Source organism: Globicephala melas, chromosome 11 (genome assembly GCF_963455315.2).
Source record: "Globicephala melas chromosome 11, mGloMel1.2, whole genome shotgun sequence".
NCBI lineage: Eukaryota > Metazoa > Chordata > Mammalia > Artiodactyla > Delphinidae > Globicephala > Globicephala melas.
Window position 1 is genome coordinate 34244256 of NC_083324.2, and position 18025 is coordinate 34262280.

Genomic DNA, 18025 nt, shown 5'->3' on the forward strand with positions numbered 1-18025 from the left:
CTTCCATCTGAAATCAGTGACTGGCACCGAGTAGTTGAAGCTGGCATTCAGAAAAACCAGTTTCTTCAGACCTAAACTTGATCATTCAGCTAGGTATTCAAATGGAAAGACAAATATGACAGTTGCATTTTGGGAACAATATTTTAAACTCTACCTTGGTACCGCCATCTACTTTGCAGTCAATATTCTTTATTATTTCTTCCCTAATTCTTGGCATCTCATTGTACTTTTTAAGGAGACACGTAGTGCAGAATGGGAGACACAAACTCCAGTGAGTAGTAAAAAGAGATTGGTGATATGACTAAAAACAAACCGCTTAGCTTCCCTGAGCTACTATTGAGTGTGTGGTACTGTGTGCCAGGCAGAGTGCTAGATTGTGGGGATACAAGACAGACTTTGCCCTGTTCCTTACATTATCATTGGGACAAACCAAAAAAAAAAAAGATTTTTAAAGAGGGAAAAAATATCTAAGTACTTAATTGAAATAATTATAATAATTATAAATGATCATACTTTCTATGAAGGAAATAGGGATCTGAAATAGAAAGTCAATAGGCATGTGAGGGGTGACATTTTAGCTGAGACAAAGCAAGTGGGAATAATTCTCCTCCCCGTAAAGGAGCAGAATGGGAGGGCAGTCTTTCCAGTTCAGAAGAAGATTGTTCAAAAGCCCAGAGGAGGGAGAAAGTTTGGGGGTGTTCAAGCAACAAAAAGGCTACGAGCATGGCTGATGTTTTGAGAGGGAGGGAGAGAGGTCGGCGATAGTGGGGCTCTGTTGATAAGACACTTGGAGGCAACAAACAGGAAAGCATATTGAAAGCCAGGAAATGCAAAACAAGTATAAGGGATTATTTTTAAGGACTTCCTGAATACTTATTATATACCCACAGCCAAATATAATTCTGACAGTGCCAAAACCTTTTTTAAAAGTTCCTTTGTATTTTAATAGTGGGTAAGGTGTGAGGACAGTCCTGCCCACTGATTTCTCCCATTGGAACACCACGAGAGGTCAACCGATGAACAAGCAGGGCATTTGAATCCTGTCCTTCTCAAAGGAAGGATCCTTCCCACGGAAACATATGCTCCTTAACCGTGGGAGAGAAAGAGACTGTGGGATGAGTACTCAGCTTTGCTTCATCTCAGGTCACCTTTAATTTGATCACTTCAGAAGAGAAATCAATTATAAGGGTGCTTCACAGTTGTTTCCATCCACCAGCAAAGATGGTGATGTTCCAGATTTTTTGATTAAATATAACAGAAATTGATTTGAAAACATGTCCCTTTTTGCCTGAATAAACTATTGTCTTTGCTTTTCCTTTCTTTGTTCAGAACAAGAGAGAATTTCCCCTGAGGAACTGGCACAGAGCCTCATGCTTGGTCTGGACATCTAACGGGAGTGCGTATCATCATCAGAATAAGATTGAAGGAGCCCCCAGTTGCCATATCACTCACAAGCAGGTTTGAAAGGCCATGAAGGAATAATTTTTAATGGCAAGAGGAAGCAAAAGAGTGGTTGTCTGCCACTGTTCAATAGCAGCAGTTTAAGAGCCCAAGTCCGTTGAGATACCCTTATCTACAGTATCTTTGAGGCATGGCGTCATAGACAATACATTTATATTTGGCACAACAAACCTTAAGTTTTAAGAGTGAAAGAATTAAATCTTTTACAGGGGGAAAATCCTGTGCACAGCAGGAGAAACTGGCAGCTGGTATCAAACCACAGGCTGATTCTCTGGGATTATTTTAATTGTTCTTCATGCTGGTAATAAGAGGAATGTGTTCATTTTAGTTTAAACCATGTCAAAGCATGAGAATCAGCCCTGAGAATCTAAGTTGCCTAAATATCTGGGCCATGAAGGGGGAAAAAAGCAGTATGGATTTGGTTGTGGTGGCCAAAATACCTCCCTTAGCTCTCAGAAGGCACAAGGGAGAGGGCTTCCTACCACCCACATAGCAGGATGGTGGGTGGAGGAAGGGCAGGGTCAAAGATTTGGGAGGCAAGGAGAGGACTGGGGGACACTTGTTTGGGCAACTTGGGCTAAAAGGAAGCCATGAGCCTAGGAATAAAAGAGGAAAGAAGACATGCTCCCAAGAGTTAGTATTAGAGCCCAGCTGGGGATGCAACTTACAGAAGCCTTAGATGGAAAGACAGAAATCTAGAAATGCCAACTCCTTGAGACTCCAGTCATTTCCTCCTACCCACACCTCTTTCTTACAGAATCTGCTATTCACAGCCTTGGCTGACCTGTTTCTATCACATGCCCTTTCCCCAGCCCTGGCTGATTGGATAATGGGTAGACATCTGACCTCAGAAGAACCATGGACTAGAAAGTTATGTACTTTGCTCAGAAATGAACTCAGATACACAAACACTGAGTTGTTCTCTGTTGGGTTTGAACTGGGACATATGTAAAGTAGGACTTGGAGGAGACCATGTTTCACCCATGAATGAGGATTGACAGGAGAACTGGTCTCCAGAAAATATGAAAAATACAGCAGGCATTTGAGGAAAAAAAGCACAGACAATTTGGTTTTCTAATACAACCACAGATACAACCTCCCAATCTTTCCTAACTGAACCCAACCCAGTATCTTGTTGTAAAGGCACAGTACATAATCCACAGCAGAGAATCCCATTTTGCCATTCTCAGACATTGACTCAACAATTACTTGGTATACTACTAAGGCTCTGCAGGGTCAGGGAGGAGCAAAAAAGTGCTTCTGAGCTTCCCTAGGCATTCAGGAGGTGGCCAAGCAACCAGGGTTCCATGCCTCCATCCCCCAATGTCTACAAGAGTACTCTGCTTCTATATGTTTGTTTCAACAACAGTCCATGGAAACATTTGACTAGATAAAAGGCTCCAGCGTCTAAAAGCATGGTACCATAATGAATACCATACCGATGGGAAACACGATCTTGGGCATGGATTAGTTTTGGCTTCTACAAGCAAGTTGTATGCAGGACTCTGTTACTTCTCAGTCCTTCCAGTATCAGTTCCCTTTGGGACTGGTTTCTTCCCCACTCTGTGAGATTCAGACCATCTGTTAGCAGCTCCATGTCACCTCTCAGTATGGGGTTGTGACTCAAACAGCCTATCACAGACTTGACATAGATGCTGGAAGGGAAAGGGCTATAAAGATAATGAAAGTTAGTGGATGGTAGAGACCATCTTTGCCACTCAGTAGAGACAGTCTGCTGGGAATAAGCATATAAGAATCAAGGAACAAGTCAAAATAAATGGGATTGATCCCTAAATCTAGTCATGCCTCAAGAGAGAACTACACAGATATCTTGCTTGCAGGTCAACAAATTCCCTTTCTGACCTTTGCTATTTTGAGTTGGGTACTGTCACTTGTAAACAAAGACTGCTGAACAATCTATCATGCTAAATTATTATTCAGGTTTAGTGATTTTATTTTTTAAGGGCTTATCTATTTCTAGAAGCTGTCCTTCCATTATAGATAGCTGAAAATTACTATACCATAATAGCAGAAACAACAATAAATCTAAAAATCTAAAAAAAAAACCCACCTGAAATCTAAAAAATTTTTTTCATTTTCAGCCCTAAACTTTTCCAGTAGTGACAGTCATCAATACAGGTTGTTAGAACATCTCAACTTTCCTAAAGAAAATAATTTTATACCTTTGATTCATAGTTTTGTAACACCAGCTCAAAGTAGAAAAAAAAATGGTTGAGCTAAAAAAAAAATCCTATTTAATACTGAAATCTAGAATCAAATGGAAGAGGAAAATATTTGGATGAATAGAAATAGCACCTGAAATCAAGAATGCACCAATTTTTAACAGCACCATCTCCTGGCAAAAAAATAATTATAATAGTAATCTGTTTCAATGGAAATAAAATACTGTAATATTTATGGTCTATGCCAGAGTTATAATGACTGCAGGGCCAGAAGTGAAGTGTCACAGCATGCTCCACATGTTCTTAACACGGTTTCTAAAGGCTCTGGAGGCTATTAAATTTAATGAACCCATCTGCTATGAAATAGAGGTCCCAACATAATCAGTTTCCTCCATGCCATGTAATGCAGATGGCATTCTCTGTTCCACAACCCAGCAGGATGGTTTACGTTTCTCTTTAAGAGTGTCTTTTTGTTTTGACGATTTGAACTTCTTTGATATGCAGTGGTGTCTTGGGGAAAATACTGTAAATTCAGCTTCCAAGCCCCAACAACTTCCTTATGATGGCTTCAACCCCCTGAGTAATTGCTTCTAGGCAGTAAGATGTTGTAGCCCAAAGCAATCACCCAAAGGACTCCTAAATGGCCTAGGTGCCATTCTGAGATGGGAAACCAAAACAAATGTGCAATTTATCATATGCAAAGCATTTTCTCCGAGTTGGACTTAGTGGGGGGTGAGGAGGAGGGATACGCGTCCAATTTGCAAATGCAACTAAATTGGTTTGAAAGTTCCTACAAATTTCGTACTGAATTGTATTACCAGCAGAGGGGAGGGGCAGGGGAGCTTGGTAATGAATTCTCATTATTTTAAATGGTCACATTCCCGCTGTTTCTAAAAGATTTCTTTGCTTCCCTTCTACGTGTCACTATGGTCTGTGCAAACTCCCCTGGAAGGGTTGATCAGGGATGCTGATGTTTCCACAGTCTGATGCATGCTCTACTCTGCATATCAAGTTGGGTAGCATTTCCAAGATGATTAGGACCCAACTGGAAAACCTAAGTCATTTGCTTACAAAATAGAACAAATTCCATTGTTAATGATTTTTTGCTCTGCACCTAAGAGATAATGACTGTGCAGCACAACTTGTATTCAGATGAGAAGCCCATGAATTTCAGAATTCTGGTGTTTGCTGTTTTGTCAATTAATACATGAAATCTTATTAGATTAAACATAATTAATGCTGTTAACATTAATTCATTTATTTGGGATTCACCAGGAGAGCATATTGAATAGAACAGCCAGGCAGGAAACAGAATATTTAATCAGACTGGTAGTAATAGTCAGGGAGGATGGACCCTGAAAGGAAAATTCTGTGTGTCTTGATTCTAGATCAGGCTGGATTAAACACAACCCTGGACTCGCACATGCAAAAATCCTAACTCAGCTTCTGTTCAAACTTTTATCTTGATCTTGTCCAGACCCAGAACTGTATAAATTAATGTATAATTAATAAAGAAGGAAAGTACTATACTCTTAGGTTATTACAAGCTATTCACTTAAGTATTAAATCAATTATATTATTATATTTGTTGCTGCTGGGTTTTCAACCACAGTAACTGATGAGTCAAGCAAATAGGAATTCCTTTTGCATTTACCACCAGATAACTAAGGAGAAAGAAGACTTTTAGGACCATATTAAGCAAACTTGTGGGATCGACTGTCCAAATTTACTAGATAATCAACTAGTACCTAATTCCATAGTATTTGGTAGAAATGATATAAATCAGTAGGGTCAAAAGTCCTAAAGGAATCAAAGGCACATCCAAACTACAATGTCACAAGGAGAACCAGGCTCCTGGAGAAATCACTGGTCAGCAGAAATGTTATGATGAACAGCAGTTGTAATTTTATCATAATGGTATAAATTAATTAAACATTATTTAAATCTGTAAATTATGAATATAAAAAGGAAGTTGTTACTTCTGCAACTATGTAAATAAATGCCTTGGAAAGACTCTAAAGAAGTTGCTAAGGTAGATTATAAATATGTTCAAATATCAAAAAAATTCCACAGCTGCCAACCCTACCAGGATATTATTAAAATGGGGTCACCATTCCCAGTGCCAAATGCTCCTGAGTTTGGTCTCTTTAATTATTGCAAGGTGGGACACATTAGGGCAATCCTGGGTTTGGACTGTCCTGGGTGTGTCAGGATGGTCATGAACTTGCAACTGCTGATTCCCATACCTTCTTCATCTTCTGGGTGGTGCTAAAGTTGGCAGCCTCATCTTAGAATTTAGACTCTGCAGAAGAGTTTAGCAAATGATTCCAATTTTGTTTCCATATAAATAACAGGGGGCTTTTGCCCTTGCCCTGGTAGATAAAGGCCCAGATGACGAGTTTGAAGGGGTGCTGCTTCCTGGCCAGTGAGGCACCTGTTGGAGCAGTAGCTGCCTTCTCCTCACCTAACAGGCCTATGAAAGAGGAATATGGAATCCCCAATCCTTCCTAACCCAACAGGTTTCTCAGCACCACCAAGATGAGAAAGAACCCTCAGAACATTCTACTAGGGGATTTATTTATCAGGGCTATTTGCAAAGATACAACACAGAGGCAGTGCTGAGCTATCATTTCAGGGACAAACATTCTGGGGGTTTAGTTTTATGTGCATCAAAAGGTTCTTGAAGAGGTAGAATAAATGAGCTCTGTCATCTTGGTCTACCATTTTAATTAATAATGAGCCACTTAAAGCGTTATTTTATTTTAAAGTAAGTAAAGATGATTATGGCACAGAATGAAAATTTCATGTAAATGTTTAATATGAAGCACAAGACTTCAAAGACAATTCCTCTGCACCATTTGCCCAGAGCTGCTTTCAGACCATTTTCTTCACTATTGCTGTCAGTTCTTTAGCGGGAAAGCTGCAGTAGCAATGGGTTTTCCCTCTCTTGTAACTGCCACCCATATATAAACGTATATATGTGTATGTAAATATGTATGTATGTGGTCAGCAAATCTAGAACAATTTATTTAAATGATTAGCATTACCTAAAGCAAGATGTTACATTGATACAAAGCTTTATTCTCTTCCTCCCCATGATTTTCAGGTTATGTAACCCCAGCCAGGACACTCTAAACGTATGATGTGTCCTTCACCAAAGGCACACAATGTCCATCTGCTTCTCATTAGTGACACTAATTTTGAAGACCCGCTCAAGATGTTTTTGGATTCTCCCACTGGATAGATACTATTTTTTTTTTATTTTTTCCTCCTAACTAGTCAAAAATCTCTAGTGAAGCACTTTGAGACCATGAAAATATCCTGCTCATCATCAAAATTCCCCCCCTAGATTTAGCATCCATGGATGACCTTCACCCTAATCAATCTTTACTAAAATGGTTGCCCACTGGTGATTTTCCATCTCATGACTCCCTCCCTCCACACCCACCAGGCAGCATCCCATTGCCCATTGCACACTGCACTCCTTCCCATCCATTTCATCATCTATTTAGTCATCTGTTTGAGATTTGTTTACTTATTTAGAACACACTGATTTGTTTTATTCAAGTTATAGTCCATTACTCTTCTATTTAATTTTGAGGCTCAAATTGTCCCAGAGTTGACCAGTGAGAGCCCCTTCACGTTGATTCTTGGGCCTTTTGACGTGACCTCATGGTTTTGACTGCTTCGTTATTGTCTGGCACAAAATATTCCAGGCTTTTTGTTTGTTTGTTTTTAACATTAAGACTCCATTACATCCATGTACCACAGTTTATCCAATTGATCTCTTATGGTCGGGGATTTAGGTAACTTTCAATATTTTGAAATGACAAGCAATTCTACAGTGGACAAACTTGTGCGTATGTATTTTTGGATTTTTGGAGGTTTATCTTCAGGGTTAATTCCTAGAAGTAGAATTTCTGGGTCAAAGGGTAAATGCACATTTTCCCTTCCTATACCCCATTCTGTCTTCCCACAAGCATGTACAAGTGTCTCTTTCCCACAACCTCACCAACAAAGTTAAGCTTTTCATTTCTGCCACTCTAATAGGTGAGAGAAATGGTATCCCAAACCATACTTTAATTTGCATTTTTCTTACAATGTGTGAAGTTGTACATATTTCAAATGTTTAAAAAACATTTTTATTATTTTTGTGTGAACTGTCTGCTCATGTCTTTTGCTCATTTTTTTCTATAGGAATTTTGGAGTTTCCCCCTTAAGTTTTGAAAGTTCTTTATATATTAGGATTATTAGTTCTTTATGTGTGCTATATGTTGCATATTTTCTCCTATTTTACCATTTGCTTTTTGAGTTTGCTTCTTTTTGACTGTGCTTGATTCTTTTAGTTACAAAAGTTGGGTTTTGCTTTGTTTATATTTTAAGTAGTCAAACCTATTTTTATTTATATTGCATCTGGATTTTGGAGTCATTGTTAGAAAGCCATTCTCTGGACTCAGGTTATAGAGGAATTCACTAGATTTTGTTCTAGTGCTTATATGGTTTCATTGTTTACAATTTAGGTCTCTGATCCCCTTGGATATTTTTCTCTGGTGTGATGTGAAGAAAATACTAATTTTATCTTTTTCTAAATAGCTATCTAGTTTTCCCAAAAGCATTTATTACAAAGCCCATCCTAGCACTACTGATTTGAGATGCCACCTTTATCACAAATTAAATTTCCATATGTAGGTGGGTCTTTTTTTGGGACCTTCTACTCTACTGATCTGTCTGTTTATCCAGGTGCTAGTCCCACAGAGACTCTGTTTTATATTTTTTACATTGATGAAACAAATAAGATGACAGACCCAACTGGCTGTTTAGGGTTTGTACACAGAACCACTGGGTGCCTGGATCAGGCCATCCCTGGCTGGCTGCCCTCCTCCTCTCCTCTTCCCCAGCCTTACTCAACCACACATATGAGGAAGAGATGAAACCATCACTGTCATTGCTCTGTTATTACTGTTAGTATGGTGCCGACACAAATGGGGTGGCTTAGTTATTTCACGTCCATGATTCTAAACCAAACTGGGTCAGACTCTGAACATGATAAAAGCCCAAGGTCTCCCTGGCAACCAGAGATGGCTCTTTAGCTTAACACCCATCTCCACTCAGGGTGATTTCTCCTGGGGACGGGCTACCCCTTCCTGACCAGTCTGTATTTCCATGGTCCCACTGTGTACTTTAAGGCTGTGTGTGGGGGGGTGCAGGCTGCTTTGCTGTCCCCCAAGATGGGTTCCCACATGCTGCTCCTGCCCTGTATCTGCCTGCAGCTGCCAGAAGAGCAGCAGGGATGAGCGAGCTCGTGGAGAGAAAAGCTGGCCCATGGCAGCCGTTGAGATCACTCTGGAGGATGGCTGGTCTGGGTTACAGCGATTAATGTGATGTTAATCCCGACACAAATGATGGGAGGGGGCCCTCTGAGAACATTTACAATCAATAAACGAAAAATGCCACTCCCATCAGATTCATTATGACTATGAAAAATCACCCAGCAATTACACAAGAAACCTGGCCATTAAGCCATTATTTGACGATTGGCAACACTCCTCCTTTTAAGCTAATTCGGCACCAGAATCTGTTTTCCTTGGAATTTGGCTTTAGAATGAGCCCGTGGCCAGAGGTGCAACAACAATCAGTGCCTATATAACCACCACTGAAGCATTTTCTCACTTGTTCAAGGGAAGAAAAGGCAGCTGTGGCCTCTACGGTGGCTCCAATTCACTGTCAGAACTGAAGGTGGTCCCACCCTCCCAAGTTGAGACCCAAGATTCATCCCCAGGACTGGGCCTCTCTGATGATGGCAAGGGCCGAATCTAACACACCTGTCATCATTGCCACACTGACAGAATTTGTACACTTGTGAGAAGGAAAAAAAGGTAGAGAAGACAGAAACCAAAAGTGAGTTTTCTGTGCTGACGAGACACCTTCCAGAAGAACCTGTTACATTCTCTGATATTAGGAGTTGTCACCAACCTTCCTTGCTAAGAGATCAACACAAATCATACAAATATGGAAGATGTCAGTGAACCCCGTTACTGAGAAGGAATGCTACAACCACCATCTTCTGGAATAAACCCAGGGAAACTCTCCCATGGTAGGAGGAACCCTCAGGTTCTCCCCTGGGGCCCTGGGGACTCACAGTGCTGTCGATGTACGCTTCAGTCCACACCACGTCGTGCTCCTGGTCGATGACTTTGGGCCGGCTGAGTACATGGAGGTATTCCATGACATTTTCCTGCACATCAGCCAAGGTGGAGATCTGGGTGAAAAATCCTGCCAAGGGAGAACAACGTTAAGTAAAGACAGGAACAACTACAACTGGGGAGCAGACCTACGCTATGCCTTCTTAGCCTCTAGCTAATTTCTTTCTTCCCTTTTCCTTTTTAAACATTATGTCTCCTCTCTACCATCACCCACTTAATGAGCAATGTGTTCATGTTAGAAAACAGAGTCAAGCAAAAAGAATAAAATGAAGATCACCCACAAACCCACCTCCCAGAAGAAGCCCCTGTTAATCCTTTGGAGAATCTCTCCCCAGATGTTTTCTATACATATACATATAGACCTTCTCTGGTAGATATGGGAGTCCTCTCTACATGCCATTTTGTAAACCCCCCCCCTTTTTTTTCATTTTAGTGTATTTATTTCCAATGGGAAAACTAAAAAGCACAAAATTTAAAGGCTGTCCTATTTTTATAACTACAATAGTTATAATTTTTTCTTTTTTAAAAAATTTTTATTGGCATATAGTTGATTTACAATGTTGTGCTAGTTTTAGGTGTACAGCAAAGTCAATCAGTTATACATATACATATATCCACTCTTTTTTAGATTCTTTTCCCATATAGGTCATTACAGAGTATTGAGTAGAGTTCCCTGTGCTATTTTGTATATAAATATTGTGTATATGTGTAAATATTGTGTATGTATAAAAGTTGTGTATATATGTCAATCCCAATCTCCCAACTTATCCCTCCCCCCTATAATTAATTTTTGAGTGCTTAATAAGGGGCACAAAATTTGCTAAACACCTGATAAGCTTTGCCTCATTTATTCCTGACAACATGATGAAGTGGGCATAACTTGCCCACTTTACAGATAAGATGACTGAGGCAGACCGAGCATATGTGTTTTGGCCGTGTTCTCACCGGTAACAAGTGGCAAATACAGAAGGTGAAACCAGGCTTAAGTATCTTAATCTATGCCTTTTGCTTCTACAGAATTTTGCTCTTTGTGTGTTTAAGGCAGAAACTCCAGCTCAAACCCTCATGTAGTTACCAGACCTGCCATTTGAATATGCTGGGTAGACATGGTTTCTCAGTAACATAAAAAGTTCTAAACATGCTATCATCTTGTGGGTGGAGAGGCCATTTTGATCTCGAGTTTAGGTACTGCTATGCTCCTCTTCAGCTTGGGGTTGGCTTTGCTGGGAGTCAGGAGATGTTAGAAGAGAAGGGCTGAACTGAGCACAGGTCTGGATCCCCAGGAGGGGGCCCTTCATTCAAACATTTATGGAAGGCTTTCTTGGTGCCCACCACTGGAGGAGCAGGAGTTAACTAGATGAGCATGACCCCTGCTTCCTGGGAGGTCTGAGTAAGCTGACAACTATAAAATAGCACAGTCAACATTATAGAGAAACACACAGCATGGACAGCCAATCACTTGGCTACCCCGAAGAAGGGTCAGTACAGCTGAACCCTGAAGGATGAGGACCAGTTAGCTAGAGGAAGGGGGGTTAAAGATTATGTCCGGCAAAGCAAGGAATGTAAGTAAAGGCCCAAGGTCAGAGTTAGACCCATTCTAGGAACTGAAAAAAACTCAGAAAGGCTGGAGTAAAAAGCTCAGGGAGAGTGAGTAGAAGTAGGGTGCTACAAGATCAGAGGAATTAGCAGAGGGACTATCATATAAGACCTTGGGAAAGAGTTTAGACTTTATCCTACAGGCAACTAGTCATGGAAGCATTTTAAGCAGGGGACACTGGATGGACACAGATTCATGTTTCCTCCCCATGCCTCTAAATAAGGACCTTTATAACTAAGTTGATGCCACCTCCTACCTGCCAACAAATGAGAGAGGATATGTGTGCCTCTGAAGCCAGATCCATCACAGCACTTGCTGTAGTGTTTATAGAACCTCTTAGTGTTTAATACAGGGCTCAGGGTAAAGAAACGTCAGCCCTTTTGTTGTCCAGAAAGGACCAGGACCCTCCCAGGGCATTTCCAAACAAAAGCCAGCTGGTTTTAATTTGTTGTACCAACCCCAAACCAGGTTGGCACCATGTGGCTTCTGGCTTCCTGGTAACAGCTCTGCACAGTGCTAATTAACACGCACTGTCACTCCTGTCCACTCCACCCTCCTGGCCAGGGCCAGAGCCTCGCCCATCCCAGTAGAAACTGAGCCCAAAAGACCTGTGAGACCCTGCTCTAGCTCAGGGCTCTGGAGCAGGGCCCATGTGTACCTTGGCACTCCCTCAGAGGTCAGGCACTACAGTTAGGGATGCCCATCTGGGTCACTGCTCACGCAAGGCTTCCAGGTGGCCCCTCTTAGAGGCACAGTGGGAAAAAGAAGTTTTAAAGAAGATTGCTGGATGACAGCAAGCATCATAGTTATAATCCCTCCACAAACCACGACTACAATCAGTGTTTGAATAAGAAAGAAAACATTTCAGCTCTTCTCTAGTAGGTAAACCTTTGGCTCTGCATGAAGTGTCTTAGAGAGACAAACATGACACAGAGGACAAACCAAGAGAGGTGTTGCCATGTTGATAAGAAGAGGAGAGAACTCCATGGTCCTGGACCGTGAGGATACCTGGGTGAGCAATTCACAGTATAGCAGTATTCCTACTGTGGGTTCCTGTACCAAATGTGCAGTAAACACAGCCTCTCTTGGGAGGAGTTTTTCTTGGTTGTCTGTGTTTTCATTCTAATCCTCAAAGCCAACAGTAAAAACCCCTGATTTGGGTTTTCCAAAATAGGGCCAAGAGAAGGGAGGGAATAAATAGAAGGAGGGGGATGGGAGAGACAGATCCTCAGCATTGAGGGAGAGTGGGAAGGAAAAACAATCACACATTTGGAAGGGGATGGAGCTGAGGGATCATCCTCACTTGGCCTTGCTATCATAATCAAAGTTATGAAAAGTTACAAAAAGCTGGCTACAGACCTATAGCCAACAGTATACCTGACACCTCCATAAGGATGACTAACAGTGTTCTCAGACTGAACCCGTCCAAAGCCAACTCCTGATTTCCCTGGCCAGACCTATTCCTCCCGCATTGGGTCTTTCCCACCTCAGCAAATGACGCCACTGCCCAACTGGGCCAAACACTTAAGAATTATCCTTGATAGCCATCATTTCCTCACCCCACCCCATAGCTAATCCACCAGCATGTTCTTCTGGCCCTATCTCTAAAATATGTCTCAAGTCCAATCCCACATTTCCACTGCTCCCACCCTACTCCAGACTCCACTGTCTCTCCCCCAGGGTATAGCAACAACCACCCCCACCCCACAAATCCCCCTCCTTGTTATCTAGACTCCTGACAGCAGTCAAAGGAAAGTATAAAGCAGACCATCTAAAGTATAAAGCAGACCATCATCTCCCTGCCTAAAATCCTAAAACAGCTTCTATTTAATTAGAATAAAATCCAAATTTCTTACCTGACCTCTAAGACTCTCCCTCACTAGGCCCCCGCCTACCTGGATGGACTCATCCCCTTCCATCCTCCCACCAAGTTCATCCACCTGACCCTCCCCAGGCGCTTGCACCTACTGTACCCTCTGCCTGGCACACCATTTATCCAGTTTTCTACGGATGGCTTCTTGGGATCATTCAGGGGTTAGCTGTCTGAACCCATTTCCTCTTGCTTCACCTTGCTTTCACTTTCTTCTGAAGATTCATCAATGCTGAATTCTGATTTACTTGTTTACTTTGTTCTTGCCAATGGAATATTGGCTCCAGGAAATGTCACAAAAAGCTGGTGCCTGTCTTGTCCAGAGAGATATTCCCAGAACCAGCACATGGCTCTGTGAGAGCCATTACTGAAGCAAGGACATTCACCAAAGTCTTACTGTGATTCACACTGTCGCTCTACACTTGGGTAACACAACAGCTCAACATGTGTGTGTGCTCGTTGTATAGGGAGGAAACAGAAACAACAGTGTTTAGTAATTTGTCCTGGGTCAATTTGAATACAGATTCATTTGATTCCAAAACCTTTGCTCTTAACCACTGAAGACACTGCCTCTTCCTGTAATGGGAAAGGACAGCATGGCAGCTGCTCAGAGCATGGACAGCATGGTCCTCCTCTGTAAGGACACCCCTAATGGGCTGTTTGAATCTCTGTGGCTGGGAAAGTTTGAGGCTGGGGTGGGGAAATATGTGGTTGCCCTATGAGGTTCCTGGCAAATGCACAGTAGTTAGCACCAAAGGTCTACTCAAAACCCATACCACAGTTCTAACATATTTCAATACATAGACCATAAATGCAGATGTATAAAAGGTAAGAAAAGCTAGAAATACAAAGATAATATTAATAATGTACACTGCAAAGCTTAATGCAAATCATGCAAATCAGATCATCTAACCCCAACCCATTAAATCGTAAAACTTATCTGAAAGAGTCTCTTTTTGTTTTTAAATGTTATTCATATAAGTTTTAGTTAACAAATGTACCTTTTGATGGATAACAGGAAGTCGCTGAGGGCTGGACTCTTTGCCTGTAACCATAGATGCTTCCCTCCTTCTCCCTCTGCATCCTTTGAACTGGCCACTTTCCCCCCCCCGGCCTTCCCTCACCTCTTTTTATTTATTTTAAATTCTAGCTCTTGAATGTTTATTCTCTTCTTTAATGTGCCTTTTTGGACTTCATATATCATGTTAGAAAATAGAATCAGCAATCTTTTGGTAATTACCAAGGAGTAATTAATGCTGAAATTAGCCACCTATTATAAATGATCTGATCATTTTTCTCCATAACATCAATTTATTTACCTATTCCCTTACAGAGCCTCCTGTGAACTCTGAGTTACAACTACTCAGTGTGATAAACCACATGCAGCCTGGTGCTTTGTATTTCTGATATTCTCCTACCCTTACTTAGAGATTTCTTAAGAGTCCCTTGTCTAAGAGGTGCCTCTGCATGAGATGCTCCATCAGTACATCATTCAACACTCCACTTTGTAATGACACCAGATCTGAGGGACCCCGGAGTCTGCTCCTCAGTGGGAGACCATGGCTGTCTACCTCACCGGTAAGGTCTGGGTAAGGTCCTCGTTCTACTTTTGGTGTGATGGGCACTGCACCCTTGAGTCTTTTCAAAGACTCTTTTTCCCTCTGACATAAGGCAGGCTGAAAACAAGAAAGCCAGTGATCAGGTCCCAGTCTTCCCAAGGCAATAAGGTAGGCAGTGATGTTGCTGGTCACGCACTGGGGCATAGTGGCCATATTGCCATTCTACAGTGGCAATAATTGTTTTAATGTATTTAAAATGGTTTGCTGCTTTGCCTCATTAGAGCTGGTTGCCTCAAGACCTGGTGTGCATCCCCTTATGGAACAACAGTGTTCTTGGAAGACCCTCACAATATTCTGTCCCATCTTCGTCCTCCCCATCAACATCACACACTACTGAAAATCACTATTTTTCTATAAAAAAATGAACCATTGATAAACAACTTTCTACCTCCACATCTCTTTGGACCATTACAAAGAACGAGTAAGAGGTCTATTGGGCCCTGAGAGCTGAAGGGCACATGTCCGATGAGTTGGAAAGAGAAGACCAAAGAGAGAATAGCCACTAGCGCAGGGAGCCCAGGGGCCTCAGTGGGCACGTGCCACCTGGAGAAGGGGGCTCGCAAATGTGAAACTATCAGAATCAGCCAGAACCTCTGACTTAGGAGCAAGTCTTTTTGTGTGTGAATAATATTACATTTTTCTTTTTTTTTTTTAACATCTTTATTAGAGTATAATTGCTTTACAATGGTGTGTTAGTCTCTGCTTCATAACAAAGTGAATCAGCCACACACATACATACATCCCCATATCTCCTCCCTCCCGCATCTCCTTCCCACCCTCCCTATCCCACCCCTCCAGGCGGTCACAAAGCACCAAGCTGATCTCCCTGCGCCACGTGGCTGCTTCCCACCAGCCATCTACCCTACACCTGGTAGTATATATAGGTCCATGTCACCCTCTCACTTTGTCCCAGCCCACCCTTCCCCCTCCCCGTGTCCTCAAGTCTATAATATTATATTTTTAATTTCAAATTTCATGCTAGAAAAAATAATTTAAAGTAGGGGTCCCCAATCCCTGGGGACCGCGGCTACCGGTCCTTGGCCTGTTAGGAACCAGGCCGAACAGCAGGAGGTGAGCAGCGGGCAGGCTAGTGAAGCTTCATCTGCCGCTCCTTATCGCTCCCCATTGCTCTCTTCACCGCCTGAACCATCCCCCCATTGCTCATGTTACCGCCTGAACCATCCTCCCCCATCCAGTCCGTGGAAAAATTGTCTTCCATGAAACTGGTCCCTGGTGCCAAAAAGGCTGGGGACCTCTAGTTTAAAGGATCACACTGTGGAGTTAGGAATGCTGGCTTGCCCGCAGCTCTATCGCTGTGCCCCATTCCACCCTGCCTCGTCTCCTCGGAGAGCCTTAATATCTCCATTTGTAAAATGCCAGAAACTGGACCACATGCCTACACAAGCTGAAGCAGGACAATTTCTGGAACACACAGGCTGGTTATAAATCCCAGCTCCAGTCTTTATTAGCTATAGACCATTAAAGTCCTTTCTCAACATCTAGATTCCTTTTCCTAGATTCTCTCAAATAATGGGAAATAGTCCTCTATGAACCATGACTTTCTTCTCCCCAAAGAGAAGCAACCTCACATCCTGGTGAAGAGTTAGGCTCAGACTTTGGAACAACTGGGCCTGATTCCTGGCTCTGCCACCTGCTAGTTGGTAACCTGGGGCGAGCTGCTAGTCTCTTTGAGTCTCAGTTTCCTTCTCATGCATTTCATACAGCTTTAAGGAGGGTCAAAAGAGATAACACATAAAAGTACTTTGCACTTTACCTGGCACTTAGTAAGAAGTTTGTCATCCTTAGTTGCTATTAACAATAGTAGCACCATGTTCATCTTCACAACTATTACCCTTTCCACTCAAATTCTCAAGTTCTATGGAATCTACACAAAGAATGTATTTATCCATTAAGAATAAATTTATCCATTTATCCATTAAGTCTCCATTAATGGATAAATGGATTAAAAAGTTACAGTGTATACACACACACGCACACAGAAATATTATTCAGCATGAGAAACAAGGAAATCCTGCCATTTGCAAAAACATGTATGGACCTTGAGTACATCTTGCTAAATAAGATAAGCCAGACAGAGAAAGACAAATACTGTATGATATCACTGGTATGTGGAATCTAGAAAAGTGAAAATCATAGCAACAGAGTCTAAAGAGGCTTACCAGGGGCTGGGGGTTGGGGAATTGGTTGAAGAGTACAAAAAAAGAATTATACAAAGGTATCTGAATAACTGTCATTTTTGCCTTCTTCCACCTTTTCTGAAACAGCAAAAAATTTTAATTGCCAGTTTTTCCCTACTCCAAACAACCATTCTGGCCTCATAAATTTGACACTTGGAAAGGTATAGTGAGGTTAAGAGATTTCTAGTGGGAAAAGGCTATGGGTCTGAACTTCCAAGGAGGGCTCAGGCCGCCAGTTCTCTTTCAAACAAGGAGAGAATGACCATTAGCCTACCAACGAGGGACAGGCTGAGTAGATAAACAAGACAGACTCACGTGGCGTTTCCATTCGATCTAATGATGACAGATAAGTTGAGAACCAAATACAGAGACCCTTCTTCATTTGCACAGCTGGAAAATACTCCATTCACCATGATTTTTGAAGGAGAATCAGGCAGTGCTTATTTAAAAGCTTGGCACACTGAACATTACAGAAGGTCATCAAGGCTTTATGGAGTATCTGGGCTAGTTGGCCCCTCTTTTCAGTTTTCCCAGTTCACTTGTTTAACCAATAGTGTGAATGCAGAATTTTAAGTTCCATAAGCCATTCTACAGTGGCAATAATTGTTTTAATGTATTTAAAATGGTTTGCTGCTTTGCCTCATTAGGGCTGGTTGCCTCAAGATAGGACCTAGTTATGCATAAAATGAGACAAACCAATGAGCTCCAGGCCTCTCTGGATTTTGCTAGTGGACTGGAGGAGGCAGAGAACTCCTGTGAGGGCATGAATATTCCCAGACATCCATTTACAGGGGGCAGTGCCAGAGGTCCACTGACTGAGAACTGTCTCCATGGCTACCATACTTCCAAACAAGAAGTTTCACATGGATAGCAGGTCCTTGACCACTGACCCAG

At 41.9% G+C, this 18025-nt stretch overlaps 1 protein-coding gene across 5 annotated transcripts in view; it reads right to left on the minus strand.

Annotated features, from left to right (window-relative positions):
* Nucleotides 1-18025, minus strand: part of CACNA2D3 (calcium voltage-gated channel auxiliary subunit alpha2delta 3) — a 784865-nt gene that overhangs the window by 263046 nt on the left and 503794 nt on the right. For all 5 annotated transcript variants that reach the window (XM_060307837.1, XM_060307836.1, XM_060307834.1 and 2 more), the window contains one exon: nt 9784-9917. In XM_060307837.1, coding sequence (XP_060163820.1) covers nt 9784-9917 — 134 coding nt within the window. The remainder of the gene's footprint in view (nt 1-9783; nt 9918-18025) is intronic.